Source organism: Chiloscyllium punctatum, chromosome 44 (genome assembly GCF_047496795.1).
Source record: "Chiloscyllium punctatum isolate Juve2018m chromosome 44, sChiPun1.3, whole genome shotgun sequence".
Taxonomy (NCBI): domain Eukaryota; kingdom Metazoa; phylum Chordata; class Chondrichthyes; order Orectolobiformes; family Hemiscylliidae; genus Chiloscyllium; species Chiloscyllium punctatum.
This window is the reverse complement of record NC_092782.1, coordinates 16,381,587-16,396,929: the sequence shown is the minus strand read 5'-3', so window position 1 is coordinate 16,396,929 and position 15,343 is coordinate 16,381,587. Positions and strand designations below refer to the sequence as shown.

Below are 15,343 nucleotides of genomic sequence, written 5' to 3'. Positions count from 1 at the left end.
ATGCAACAGTTAATAGTGATTGACAGTTAACAGCCACATTTTATTTCAATTTCAAATCAGGTGGGTTAACTCTGATAGGTCAAGCCATGAAACCAACACTATAACTGAAATACCACATTACTCACTGTGTAATGTTATATATAAATTTCAGTTTCTGGATTAGTGGTGCTGGAAGAGCACAGCAGTTCAGGCAGCATCCAAGGCTCTTCCAGCATCACTAATCCAGAATCTGGTTTCCAGCATCTGCAGTCATTGTTTTTAACCGTATAAATTTCAGTGTTGATGTGATGCCAGGTATAGAGAGCTTATATCCCAAGGTCTGGCAGATCATATCAAACAGCATGTCTCTTCAACTGTGCAAAACATGCAAGATGCTGACCATTCCCAGCCTTTCTGCAATTGCAAAACTTGCAAAGTTATGTCCAGCATTAGATGTGATTCTGAAATTGGATAACATTTGCTGGATAATTCTGAGTGTGCAAAGATGTATCCCCTAACTCATAATTCCAAACTGACAGTCTGGCTCATTATAATGGAAGGTATTTTTATTAATACACACGACCCCGTGCTGTGCGAATAGAAATAATCCTGTGCATGCACTACATCAGTTTCGATTCACTTGTAACGTCTATCCAATGATTCACGTCTTAGGACAATGCCCTGATCAATCTGGCTGGCAGTCAACTGTCAATCATCACTAACTGTTATAATCTCCATGGCAACACTTCTACTAATTGTACTCCATTTGCCAAACAATGAGCATTCTCCTCTCAAACAGTAGAAATGTTGGTTTCTCTTTTATTGGTATTCTTGTGAATTGTCCCGATAAGGGCAGTTGAGAGGCTTCAATACAATCTGCCTTTCTTCAGCAATACTAATATGTTAGACATGATTTCTCCTCTGTTGAAACATGAAAGCACATCTTGGAGTTATTTTGGAGTGCATAGCATTGCTGATTAGATTGTTCAAAAGCAGAGCCCCCTTAAATTACAGTCAGTGTTTGAATACAACAAAGGGCTATATGGGCTTCGGTAAGGTATTCGACAAAGTTCCACATGGTAGACTGTTTAGCAAGGTTAGATCACATGGAATACAGGGAGAACTAGCCAGTTGCATACAGAACTGGCTGAAGGTAGGAGAGTGAAGATGGTGGTGAAGGGTTGCTTTTCAGACTGGAGGCCTGTACCCAACAGGGTACCACAAGGATTGGTGCTGGGTCCACTGCTTTTAGTTACTTATATAAATGATTTGGATGTGAACATAGCAGGTATAGTTAGTAAGTTTGCAGATGGCACCAAAATTGGAGGTGTAGTGGACAGCGAAGAAAGTTGCCTCTGAATACAATGGGATCTTGATCAGATGGGCCAACGGGCTGAGGAGTGGCAGATAGAGTTTAATTTGGATAACTGCAAGGTGCTGCATTTTGGAAAGGCAAACCAGGGCAGGACTTCTACACTTAATATTAAGATCCTGGTGAGTGTTGCTGAACAAAGAGACCTTGGAGTGCAGGTTCATAGCTCCTTGAAAGTGGAGTCACAGGTAGATAGGATAGTGAAGAAGACGTTTGGTATTAGATTAGATTAGATTACTTACAGTGTGGAAACAGGCCCTTCGGCCCAACAAGTCCACACCGCCCCGCCGAAGCGCAACCCACCCATACCCCTACATCTACCCCTTACCTAACACTACAGGCAATTTAGCATGGCCAATTCACTTGACCTGCACATCTTTGGACTGTGGGAGGAAACCGGAGAACCCGGAGGAAACCCACGCAGACACGGGGAGAATGTGCAAACTCCACACAGTCAGTCGCCTGAGGGGGGAACATGTTTTCCTTTATTGGTCAGAGCATTGAGTACAGGAGTTGGGAGGTCATGTTATGGCTTTACAGGACATTGATTAGCCTACTTTTGGATTACTGCAGTCAATTCTGGTCCCTCTGCAATGGGAAGGATGTTGTGAATCTTGAAAGGGTTCAAAAAAGATTTACAAGGATGTTGCCAGGGTTGGAGGATTTGAGCTATAGGGAGAGGCTGAATAGGCTGGGGCTGTTTTCCCTGGAGCATCAGAGGCTGATGGGTGACCTTATAGAGGTTTATAAAATCATGAGGGACTGAATAGGATAAATAGGCAAGGTCTTTCCCCTGGGATGGGGGAGTCGAGAAGTAGAGGGCATAGGTTTAAGGTGAAAGGGGAAAGACTTAAAAGGAACCTAAGGGGTAACTTTATAATACAAAGGATGGTGTATGCAGGAATGAGCTGCCAGAGGAAGTGGTGGAGGTGGACACAATTACAACATTTTAAAAATTGGTTATATGAATAATAAGGGGTTAGAGGGATATGGGCCAAATGGTGGCAAATGTAAATAGATTAATTTAGGATATTGGGTCAGCATCGACGAGTTGGACTGAAGGGTTTGTTTCATACTGTACAGTCTATAGTTCTATGACTATGACCCTATCAACCCCAGCAAGGAGGACCCATCACCTGAAACAGGCCATTACTCAAGAGAATGTGGCTTTAATTTTAGATTAGATTACTTACAGTGTGGAAACAGGCCCTTCGGCCCAACAAGTCCACAGCGACCCGCCGAAGTGCAACCCACCCATTCCCCAACATTTACCCCTTTACCAAACACTATGGGCAATTTAGCATGACAAATTCACCTAACCTGCACATCTTTGGACTGTGGGAGGAAACCGGAGCACCCGGAGGAAACCCACGCAGACACAGGGAGAATGTGCAAACTCCACACAGTCAGTTGCCTGAGTCGGGAATTGAACCCAGGTCTCTGGCGCTGTGAGGCAGCAGTGCTAACCACTGTGCCACCGTGCCGCCCCCTAAGGGCCTGAGGGTTTGTGGTAATTAAATATGGGTAGAGCAGCCCCAGTATGAAGCTGTTACTTACCCCTTGTTTAATGCCAATGACAGCTCGTTCACCCCAGCCTCTCACTATCCAGATCCAAACATGAAGAGCAAAGCAGCTGTACTCGAGGATGAGTGGCAACTCACGTGCACCACTGTGTTCAGATATGTGGGGGGGTAATGGAGAATGGGGGTGGGGGAAGGAGTAAGGGGAAACTGGGGGAAGTGTAATGGGAAACTGGGGAGGGATAATGGGAAACTGGAAGAGGGGTAATGGGAAACTGCGGGAGAGTTAATGGGAATCTGGGGGAGGGATATTGGGAAACTGGGGGGTAATGGGAAACTATGGGTAGGGCAATGGAAAACTGGGGGAGGGGTTATGGGAAACAAGGGGAAGGGCAATGGGAAACTAGGGGAGGGGTTATAGGAAACAGGAGGAGCTGCACCATGAAACTGGAAGAGTGGCATCAATAAGGTAGAGAGGAGCAGTGGGAAAGTGAGGCCAGTGAAAAAGCAGCAAGACGCCCAGAGGAATTCTTTGAAGTGTTGAGCATTTAGGTAAAGCATATTACTTCACATTTCAGTTTCAAGACTCTGTTCATGTTTAATGCCCTCGATTCTCTGCCTACACTGCCAGCCGTACTGAATATTCCTATATTCAACATGTTCAATATACATTGATCTGTTTACTGTATATAGAACTATTTCTGTTAACACCGGGAATGGTGCAGATTAAAGCAATAGGTAAGATTGACATTCCCACCTCCTCCATCACCAATAACTTGTCACCGAAGTAGGTGCATTCACTGGTGAAGATCTCCCACATGGCCTCCTGTAGCTTCCTGTCCTTCTGCTCAGCCCTGGTCTCAGTGCTCAACTTCTGGATCTTTGTTACATACGTCCAGTTTTTATCCTGTCGAAGAGTAATACAGACCGTAATATTCACATCCTTGGGCACCCCATACCCGGAATCTCCAATACACCACCTCCCCCTCAATGACACGGTGCTACGGTTACTGGAGAAAGGAAGGTGGATGGTGTCAATCTGTAATGTTTACAAATGTCTACAATCAAAAGACTCAAATGTGGAGAGGCTCCAAGCCACGTTTCGGTTCAAGTCTGATTATTCCCACAGTGTCGAGTAGATTAACCATCACCACCTGATCATGGTGCACCCTGTACAACATGACTTCAACAGCATTACTGAAGCATTAATGATTGGGTTCTGAGGTACTGACACACCTGGGTGACCAAGTGCACAGATCAGAGAAGCTTAATAAGACCATAGGAAATTGGAACAGCAGGAGGCCATTCAGCCCCTCTAGCCTCCTCCACCATTCAATAAGATAGTGGCTGATCTGATATTCCTTACATCCACTTTCCTGCCTTTCCCCGTAACCCTTGATTCCCCAAATGATCATGAATCCATCTATCTTAACCTTAAATATACACAGGGACTCTGCCCCCACAGCCCTCTGTGCTAAGAAGTTCCAAAGACTCACAATCCTCTGAGAGAAGAAATTCTTCCTCCTCTCAGTCTTACATTGGTGTTCCTTTACTCTGAGACTGTGCCCTCTGGTCCTAGACTCGCCCATGAGGGGAAACATCCTCTCAGCATTGACCCTGTCAAGCCCCTGAAGAACCTTGAATATTTCAATGAGTTCACCTCACGTTCTTCGGAACTTTAGTGAGTAGAGCCTTTGCTCATAAGATAATCCCTCCATCCCAGGGGTCATCCTAGTGAACCTTCTCTGAACTGCCTCCAATGGAATGATTTATTTCCTTATATTTGGGAATATGTGGTCTCATCAGCACTTTGTACAGTTACAGTAAGACTTCCTTACTCTTATCCTCCAACCCCCCCACCCCCCCGCCTTGAAATAAAGGCCAACATTCCATTAGCCTTCCTGATTACCTGCTGTACCTGTGAGCTAGCTTTCTGTTTTTAATGCATGGGAAGGGAACACAAGGAATGTATTAATTGACATGGTGGACAAAGGGGGCTGTAATCCAGTGAATGACAGTACAGATCTAAGGCATGAATGGCCTCCTCCTGGTCCTGCAGTGGTTAACAGGCAAATTCCAATTGATTTATGAGAGCAAACTAATGCATTGGTTTTAGCTCTAGAAGCAACTGACATTGGTAGAACTCCACCAGAGGTCAAGGTCAGAGAGATGCCAGTGGCTTCACTCGAAGAGATGGGTGTGCAAAGACGATTGGTCAGGGGCAATGACCAATGAGAGGGAAGTACCTTGTACCGTTGGAAAAAGTGATCTGTGCAGTCCCTGACCACCAGTGAGGCCAGAAGATTTTCCAAATGCGATATCTGCTTTTGTTTCACTTTGCTCTGGAAACGAGAAAGGTAGAACAATTGTGTCAAGTTAGTGAGATAAAATATGGGCACTTTCACCACACAGCTCGGGAAGGAGGGGTCCGTGGAAAGGTTCCATTTTTGGGAGCACGATTTACCTCAATCCTTAAATTCATCAGAAATTCAGCTTGAAGATCCCTGACCTCTCTTGGAGATCCCAGACCTCTCTTGGAGATCCCTGACCTCTCTTGGAGATCCCGGACCTCTCTTGGAGACCCCGGACCTCTCTTGGAGATCCTGGACCTCTTTTTGAGATCCCTGATCTCTTGGGTACTTGTGAATGGGGCTCATGTGTGTGGAGGCTTTACCCAGATGCCCTATCCTTGATTAAAGGCCCACATACACGGTGCATGATTTATTGACTGACGAAGGAAACGGTGGGGAAATTGTGGCAAATGGTGTGCTAGACATTGGATATGTGTTTGTTAGTAGGCAAGTCTAAAACAAACGGATTTTCTAAATTGCAAGGTTTTGGGCATCTCTGGTGAGGCCTCATTTTATTGCCCATTGACAATTTGCTTCAGGAAGGAGCTGGCCCTCGAACCGAAAGTCTTTGAAGTGGTTTTGAGAACAACTCAGTGGCTTTCTCAGCTATTTCTAAGGACGGGTAAGAGTCATGCACAGCAGCCTGTAGGCAGAAGTGGTAACATAGTGGTCATGTGGCTAGGTTCAGAATCCAAAGAGCCAACTAAACCTTCCGGAGACACTGGCTTTAAATCCCACAATGGCAGCTGGTGGAATCGGAATTCAATGAACAACTCTGAAACTCTTAAAGAAAACGGATCTCAGTAAAAGATGACCATGCAATTCATTTGGTTCACTCATGTCCTTACTTGGCCTGACCTACATGTGACTCCAGGCCCACAAAACTGTAGCTGACTCTTAATTGCTCATGAAATGGGCCTTACGAAAGCTCAGTCCAAGGTGATTAGGAATGGTCAACAAATACTAGCCTTGCCAGGGCCACCCAATTCAATGAAAAAATAAAATTTAACTTATTGGCCAGAAAAATGTAGGAATGCAGATTTCTTTCCCCAGAGGATACAATTCTAAAAGGGGTGTAGGAGCATACAGAGACCAGGGGTCATGCGTGTACAGAGCATGGAAGTGGCAGGGTAGGTTCAGAAAGCACTTAGCACAGCATTCAGAGTCCATTTTTATTCACTCATGGGCTGTGGGTGTCACTGGCTAGGCCGGCATTTATTGCCTGCCTCTAGTTGTCCCTTGATAAGGAGCTGTCTTCTTGAACTGCTGCAGCCCACCTGCTGGAGGTTGACCCACAATGCCCTTAGGGAGGGAATTCAAGGATTTTGACCCAGCAAGAGTGAAGGAATGGCGATATATTTCCAAGGCAGGATGGTGGGTGGCTTGGAGGGGAAACTTACAGGGGGGGTGGTGTTCCCATATGTCTGCAGCCCTTGTACTTCTAGATGGAAGTGGTGATGGGTTGAACGTTGCTGAGGGAGGAGTCAGTAAGTTTCTGCAATCTATCTTGTATATGGTACACACTGCTGCCTACTGAGTGTTGGTGGTGGGGGGAGTGGACATTTGTGGATGTCATGCCAATCAAGCAGCTGCTTTGTCCTGGATGGTGTTGAGCTTCTCGAGTGTTGTTGGAGCTGCACCCATCCAGGCAAGTGGGGAGCAATCCATCACACTCCTATCTTGTTGATGGTGGACAGGCTTTGGGAAGTCAGGGGTGATTTACTTACCGCAGTATTCCTAGGCTCTGACCTGCTCTTGTAGCCACAGTCTGCTGAGTCCAGTTGAGTTTCTAGTCAATGATAACCCTCAGGATGTTGACAGTGGAGGATTCAGTGATGGTAACACCATTGTATTCAAGAGGTGGTGGTTAGATTGAACTTTATATATAAAGACATAGAGTGCAAAAGGAAGGAGCCTATGATCCTTTACCAGCCTCTCTCAGCCAGGGGTGAAACAGTGGTGTGTCTGGATGAGGCAGTTTAGTTGATAGTTATTTCACGGGCAGTAGATTATTGAGCATTGATTAGGTATTTATGGGTTTCAACAGAGAGAAAGGCAGGAAGTGTGATCCTCTCACTGGCCTCTTTAAAATGGGAGACAGGTCAGGGCAGTGAGTAGATGGTGTGAAAGCCTCGGACTGCATTTTATGTGTCTGTCAACCTCCCCCCTCCAACCCCCCCCCCCCCCACCGCCTTCAAACCCCCTCCTGGAGAGTAGGTGTTTAAATCTGCTCGTTGTGTTGTTTTTACAAGAGCTTCCTAGTTAATGCGATATAACATGAACATTATACATAGCAGTGTTTAGTGTTGGAAAGAAATCTCAGGCACTGTTGCTACTGTTTGTGAATATACAGCTAACACCATCAGAGGTACAGCACATTAGCATCACGCTTCAGGTCAGATTAAACAAGTTTGTACCTGTTGAATTTATCAGGGTTTGAGGGAATCACTGAAACATAACCGCCCCAATCTCAAATACCAGGCGATTGAGGTACAACTCATTGCTATCTTGGGAAGTGTCAGAAATAAATTGCACAGTATTATTTATTTAATCTTTCCTGTCCTCTAACTACAATATCTGAGGGAGTGCTGGAAGTTTCAAATACATGAATAAAATATTAGACAGCGTTACCATTCCCCGTTTTGCGAAAGGCCATTTCGACTTCTTGGATTCTGAAAGAGATTTGGATGGATTTAGGATTTTTCCAACAGGTTACATTCCTTCAGATTACCCAACACTCAGGCAACAGAATGTTTAGCCAATCAGAATTCTGATATAGAAACTGTCATCAAAGCAATCTCGAAGATTGAAGATTCTCTCCACATGGCTCTATGACCTTACCCGTACTGAGTGAGGGGGTAGATGCTGTACGGTAAAGATGTTCCACACCATGAGAAATTAATAAATCACCAGGAAATATCTCGAGTCCCGGTAAACAGACAACCAATGAGCTGCGCCGACGTTGAGAGGTGCACCTGCAACATCGAGAAGAACAAGCAAAACCGAGTGTGTTTTTCCACAGTCAATTATTTCAACCCTGCTGTACCAATAGGGTCTGATCGTAGCAACAGTAATGTTCAATGAACACGCAACCTTTTGTTAGGAAATTAACCAATCTTTGATCTTGCAATTGAAATCACACACTCTCTCGCGCACATGCAATACACAACCAACACACAAACTCTGACAATAGCCTGGCTTTACAAGGTGTACTTCATCCTGATTTTTCTTGTTCAGAGATACTAAGACAGAGGTGATCAGTGGTCACTTTCAAGCCAATAAAGTAGACAGCTTGTGAAGCCTTGGGGCTTTTTAAAAAGTTGGAACAATAGAAACAGCCTGAATGGGTGGAGTCAGGCTCCCACACAACCAGGGATTTAGTTTAGTTTTCAGCAGGTGTTGGGGTTTGGAAGTTGACTTTGGAAGCTATCTCTCCCTCTCTGCTACAGCTAAAAGTTTGCGTTCATCTCTCTCTCTTTCTCTGTTGGACCGAAGGGTCTGTTTCCATGCTGTACATCTCTATGACTCTGTGACTCTATGCCAGAATTGCATGTGAGACAATCTGTTTTACTGACTTTGCCTTTGACAAGGGTGTGTTTATGGGATATTACTATATCGGAGCAGTTATCGTTTAGCAGTTAAATGATCTAATATTCTGTTCAGGTTTCCAATGCAGGTAAAGTTGCACCAATTCTTCTTTCTTTTGTTTGCATTTTAACTGTAGTGTAAGAAAAAAGTGTGCTTTGCTTAAATTGTAACCAATCGAATTACATCTGGAACATAGCACCTCACACTTGTCTTCAAATAAAAGTTAAATTCCAGGTTACCTCCTAGATATATTTGAGGGGTGTTTGGTCTGGTCCACAACACAGACACAGACACTCATCCACATGCAGAACACTCACAACACAAATACAACACACACTCACAATCAATACAAAACACCCTCTTCACATACTCATTTTCACTGACAGGTTCGCCTGAAGAGCCCTGAAGTAAATGTGACCTTATTATATCTGCATAAAACAGTTGTGAAAGTATAGAATCATAGAGTCCTTACACTGTGGAAACTGGCCATTTGACCCAAGTCCACACTGACCCTCCGAAGAGTAACCCACCCAGACCCATTCCCCTACCATATTACTCGACATTTCCCCCTGACTAATGCACCTCGCCTGCACACCCTTTTCCCTAGTTGCTATCATAAGAAATGGGAACGGTGGGGGCCTTGATTTCCTAAAAATCCATCTATCTCAGCCTTAAGTATACACAAGGACTCTGCCCCCGCCCCCCCCCGCCATGACTTTCTGTGACAAGGAGTTTCAAAGGGTCACATCCTCTGAGAGAAGATATTCTCCCAATCTCAGTCATAAATTGGCACCCGTTTATTCTGAGACTATGCCCTTTGACACTCTCAACTCTCCCTACTCTTACACCACAAAGAAATAAAGGCCAACATTCCATTCGCCTTGTTAATTACCTGCTGCACCTCTGTGCTATCACACAATGGCCTACATCTTTTTGAAAACAAGAGCATCTTCTCACCAGACTTCCCCAATGAGACCCTGTAGATCCTGACCAATGGCACTGAGTCTAGCAGATGCATCTTGATATAATGTGCAGTCATGAGGATACAACTTACAACGAAGAAGGTCTACTATCAGAGACCAACTGGAATACCACCATTTGCAAGTTCCCCTCCAAGCCACTCACCTATCCTGACTTGGAAATATACTGCTAGTCATTCACTGTTGCTGAGTCAAAATCTGGGAATTCCCTTCCTAAGGGTATTTTGGGTCAACCTACAGCACAAGAGCATCTGTGCTTCAGCAGTTCAAGAAGGTAGTTCACCACTACCTTCTCAAGGGCCAGTTAAGGACGAGCAACACCCACATGCCCGAATGAACATTTCAGTCCCCCTGAGCCACTGGGGACAAGACCATCTTCCTGGAAGGTGCCTTTTGACATCAAACTGGGAGCAGGGAGGAGGTTATGCAACACTTCAAGCAGGCTGTGAGCACAATCCCACCCCATCTGCCTGACCATAGCTGTGACCATAGTCCTTTCTGCTCCTGGCCCTGCCACAATGGTAGCCGAGAGAGAAAGAGAGAGAAAGAGAGAGGGAGAACCTCAAAATGGAGGTGTCCTCTCTCAATCTTTCTCTTGGCTGAACTGCTGCTCCTTGTTGCCATTCATGGACTCATAGAGGTTTACAGCAAAAAAACAGGCCCTTCAGCCCAACTTGTCCCAGTTGGTCTTCCACCCTCAGGAGCCTTCGCTCCCTCTTCAAATTGAACAGCAAGAGTTCATCCTCTGGACATTAACTGGCCAATTTGAGGAAAATTACCGTAAGGTTCCCATTCAATGGGATCCTGTATCTCTAATATCAGGGTCCAATCCCCAAAGGGCAAATCCTGCCCCCCCCCCCCCATCCACCCATATCACTTTTGCCATTTAACAGCTCCTGGCCTCCACTCTGTCAGAGGCACACCACACCCACCCCCCAACCCCCTCACCCTCCCTCGTCTTTCTCTGCCTCAGGATTGGCTTAAAAGCTGCTCATGTCTAACTTTACCAGTTCTGGTGAAAGTTCATCGGCTTGAAATACTAACCCTGTTGGCCTCTGCAAAACAGCTTACAGAGCTGTAGGGAATTTCCAGGAATATTGGCTTTCCAGTTTCCTGGTACTTGTAAAGCTGGTTATGTGGACTGACCTCCAGTTTATATAAACTAGCTGAATCCCTGAAATTTCTACCAGCACCGGGTTAGCATCTCTGCCGAAGTGTATTTTAATGCCTTACACTTCTCTTGTACGTTGTGTAGAAACAGCACTGTTTTATTAAACTGGGAAAGAATTGGGATGTAACACGATCAGTTTTTTTTCATACAAACATTGCTTTTGTTTCTGTTGCCCAGTTACTGCACCGGCAGCTCCCTCTGACTGATATTTCTTTGTCACTCACCAATCACCAGAGTTCCCAATGCTCAATCAACTTAGAAGGCAGAAAACTCAAGGTGTAATTAAACCAGCTCATTGCTTATTATCCCAAAGTTCTGAGTAACTCCATGAAACCAATCAGCCAGAATTATAGTCTTTTAATTTTTTAAAATTTGCATTAAATGCCTGGATTTGCACTAATCCCAGAACCATTTCCTGTACACTCATTTGTCCACACTACCTATACTTTGGGAATTATATGTAGCTCTACACAATTAGGGTTTATTTAATTCAGCTTTACCAACAGTTGGGTGTTCCAAATTCTATTCTAAACTCAACAACACAATATTTCTGCAGTCAACTAAAACGTGTCATTGTTTTTCTAAGTAGGTGACTTTGCTGACACAGTTTACAGGTGCATTGATGTAGTCCAACCGCATAACTGCATGAGAATTGATTTGTTGACTAGGCTCGTAGAACGTAGAACAGTACAGCACAGAACAGGCCCTTCAGCCCACAATGTTGTGCCGACCATTGATCGTCATGTATGCACCCTCAAATTTCTGTGACCATGTGCATGTCCAGCAGTCTCTTAAATGTCCCCAATGACCTTGCTTCCACAACTGCTGCTGGCAACGCATTCCATGCTCTCACAACTCTCTGTGTAAAGAACCCGCCTCTGACATCCCCTCTATACTTTCCTCCAACCAGCTTAAAACTATGACCCCTCGTGTTAGTCATTTCTGCCCTGGGAAATAGTCTCTGGCTATTGACTCTATCTATGCCTCTCATTATCTTGTATACCTCAATTAGGTCCCCTCTTCTCCTCCTTTTCTCCAATGAAAAAAGTCCGAGCTCAGTCAACCTCTCTTCATAAGATAAGCCCTCCAGTCCAGGCAGCATCCTGGTAAACCTCCTCTGAACCCTCTCCAAAGCATCCACATCTTTCCTATAATAGGGCGACCAGAACTGGACGCAGTATTCCAAGTGCAGTCTAACCAAAGTTTTATAGAGCTGCAATAAGATCTCACGACTCTTAAACTCATTAACCCTGTTAATGAAAGCCAAAACACCATATGCTTTCTTAACAACTCCTCCAGCATTTTGACTGAAATGAAATGGATGGATTCAGAAAGTTTTGTGATCAGGTGTGAATATTATTAGGGAGGTGGGGTTCTTCAGAACCCTGGGTGACCTTCAAAGGAATTGAGAAAATCCTATTTATCATTCAGTGAACTTTATTACATTAGCCATGTAGCTAAATCATGGTACTTCAGAAGTGACATTTTCATACTGAAAGGGCTACTTTACCATATAAAACAAAATGTTAGAAATATGAAGCAATGCCAAACCATAAGAAAATAGGAGCGAGGAGCAGGAGTAGGCAATTCAGCCCCTCAAGACTTCTCCGCCATTTAATACTATCACGTCTGATCTCAGCATGGCCTCAACCCCACTTTCCTGCCCACTCCCCATAACCCTTTAATCCATTACTAATTAAAAATCTGTACATCTCTTCCTTAAATTTACTCAGTGTCCTGACATCCACTGCACTCTTGGATAGGCAATTCCACATATTCACAACCCTTTGAGAGAAATTATTCCTCCACATACCATTGGTTTATCATGGGCGCTGGTGGTTTGGCAGTCAATGTTACATCTTCTGATTTTAAAATACCTTGAATATATGCCACAGAAACAGGCCACTCAGCCCATTTAGCCCACGCTGGTGTTAGGGCTTCACTTAATTTTCTTCCCATTTTCTCAAATCATTTTACGTTCACCATCATAACTGTCCATTCTCCTTCATCACCTGGCCTCATTTCTCCTTTAATGCTTCTACAATCTTTGCCTCAAGTGCTCCCTTGAAAGTGAATTGCACATTCCCACCACTCTACAAGATGAAGAGGCTCCTTCTGAATCCCTGATTGGATTTCTTGTGCACCATCTCGTACTGACAGAGTCTAGTTGCACTCTTCCACATAACCGGCAACATTTTCTCTGGATCCACTCCACCAAAACCTTTTAAAGACCTCGAATAGATCACCCTCAGTTTTTTTTCTCCAAAGCAGAGACTTAAAGTGTTAACTTTCTCCTGACGTTTTTACCCACACATTTCTGGTATGGCGCCCGTTAATTTTTTCTGCTTTCTGTGCTTTATGGGAGTTAATTGACAACCTGGGGTAACTTGAAAGAAATCGTTTTTTTGCCAGAAAAACACAGTTTCGGAGATGACATAATAGAGTGTCTCTATCTGCTTTATCTAATATGGTGAGAACCGTCCTCTCATGGTGGTCTAACCCAGGTTAAACATTTATCAGTTCAGTCTCTCGCAGTCTAGTGCGTGGCTTTTCCATGGCCTTAACATCCAGTGGCTCACCGTTTAGTGATTGATGTTACTTGTTCTTTGAGAGCCCTTTGTTCCTCTACCCCACCTAGAGTTGCAACCTTCCAAGGAATGAGCTTACAACCTCACATTTATCTCTCCATATGAACTTCATTTGTCAATTATTTGCCCTTACTGCAGATTTATTGATGCTCTCCTGTCATTTATCCTCCTTGTACTGATTATCTCATCCCTCCTCCAATCCCTCAAATTGGTGCCACAGAAAATGTGTTTTTAAGTTGGAAATTGTGTACTTGAACTCATCTTAAAACAGACTGGTAGTGTCAGGCCTTCCTCAGCGTGTGAAGAAACCTTCCCCTCGGGTGTCAATCTGTAACTTGAACTTTTAACTTTGTTAACTCAATCTCTCTTCTCCTTAATGTCTCCCCTGCCTTAATAAGCTCCTTCAAGCCTACCTCCCTCTTTGAACAAACTTTCACTTCCCTTCCTAATCTCTTCTCATGTAGCTCCGTGTAAAGTGTTGTTTACTGTCTACATGAACAAGGTGTCTGAGTCACTATTTAGCTCATGTGTCATTACCCTTTGACTAGCCAAATAGTCTAATTTTGACTTAAATTAAAATTCTTTCTGTATGAACCACAATCTCTCAAATGAATTATACAGCTCACAACCCATTGTGGTGAAATTTCTCCTGATCTGATGTTCTAAACCCAATATATCGAACCTTGCATCTATGACCCTTGTTCTCATCTTCTGACCTAGCATTTCTCTCCATCTATTTAGGCTTTTCATTTTAAACACTTCCATCATTTCATCTTAGAGGCTGCGTTAGAACAAAGAAAGACAAAGAACAATCCAGCACAGGAACAGGCCCTTCGGCCTTCCAAGCTGCCACATTTTGCCCTTTCGTATTAAAACAGTCTTCACTTACAGGATCCATATCCCTCTATTCCCTTCCTATTCATGGATTCGTCCAGGTGCTTCTTGAATACTGCTATAGTGTTCCTCCTGCTGCTATAATGCTTCCACCACATCCTCTGGCAGCTTGTACCAAGCACTCACCACCCTTTGTGTGAGAAACTTGCCTCGCACATCTCTTTTAAACATGTCCCACCCTGTCACAATGAAACTGTGTCCACTAGTAATTGACCACCCCCCCACCCTGGGAAAAAGTCTCATGCTTTCCACTCTATCCATGCCATTCACAATTTTATAAACTTCTATCAAGTCGCCCCTCAACCTCTTGCAAACACAGTCTAGCCAACCTTTCTTCATAACTAAAATCCCCCCTACCAGGCAACATCCTGATAACCCTTTTCTGCACCTTCTCCAAAGCATCCACATCCTTCTGGTAGTGTGGTGACCAGAACTGTATTCCATATTCCAAGTGTGGCCTAACTAAATTTCTATAAAGCTGCAGCATAACTTGTCTATCCTTATACTCAATGCTTCTTCCAATGAAGGTAAGCAGGCCACAGGCCTTTTTTACTACCTTATCTCCTGGTACTGCCACCTTCAGTGATCTGTGGACCTGCACACCCAGATCCATCTACAGATCAAAACTCCTAAGGATTCTGCCATTCACTGTACAATTTCCAACTGCACTTGACTTTCCAAAATGCATCACCTCACATTTGTCTGGATTAAACTCCTGCCACTTTTCTGCCCCTGCTTCCAACTGATCTATATCCTGTTGTATCCTCTGATAATCCTCCTCACTATCTGCAACTCCACAATCTTTGTATCATTTGCAAACTTACTAATTAGACCAAGCATGTCTTCCTCCAAGTCATTTGTGTAGACCACAAACAGCAGAGGTCCCAGCACTGATCCCTG

At 44.2% G+C, this 15,343-nt stretch overlaps 1 protein-coding gene across 7 annotated transcripts in view; it reads right to left on the bottom strand.

The window, feature by feature from the left end:
• The window catches only part of plekhg7 (pleckstrin homology domain containing, family G (with RhoGef domain) member 7), a 96,736-nt gene that overhangs the window by 42,430 nt on the left and 38,963 nt on the right, over window positions 1–15,343 (bottom strand). For all 7 annotated transcript variants that reach the window (XM_072562341.1, XM_072562336.1, XM_072562335.1 and 4 more), the window contains 4 exons: window positions 8,064–8,197; window positions 7,854–7,894; window positions 5,118–5,213; window positions 3,629–3,778 (listed from right to left, as the gene is read on the bottom strand). In XM_072562341.1, the coding sequence (XP_072418442.1) occupies window positions 3,629–3,778; window positions 5,118–5,213; window positions 7,854–7,894; window positions 8,064–8,197 (421 nt within the window). The remainder of the gene's footprint in view (window positions 1–3,628; window positions 3,779–5,117; window positions 5,214–7,853; window positions 7,895–8,063; window positions 8,198–15,343) is intronic.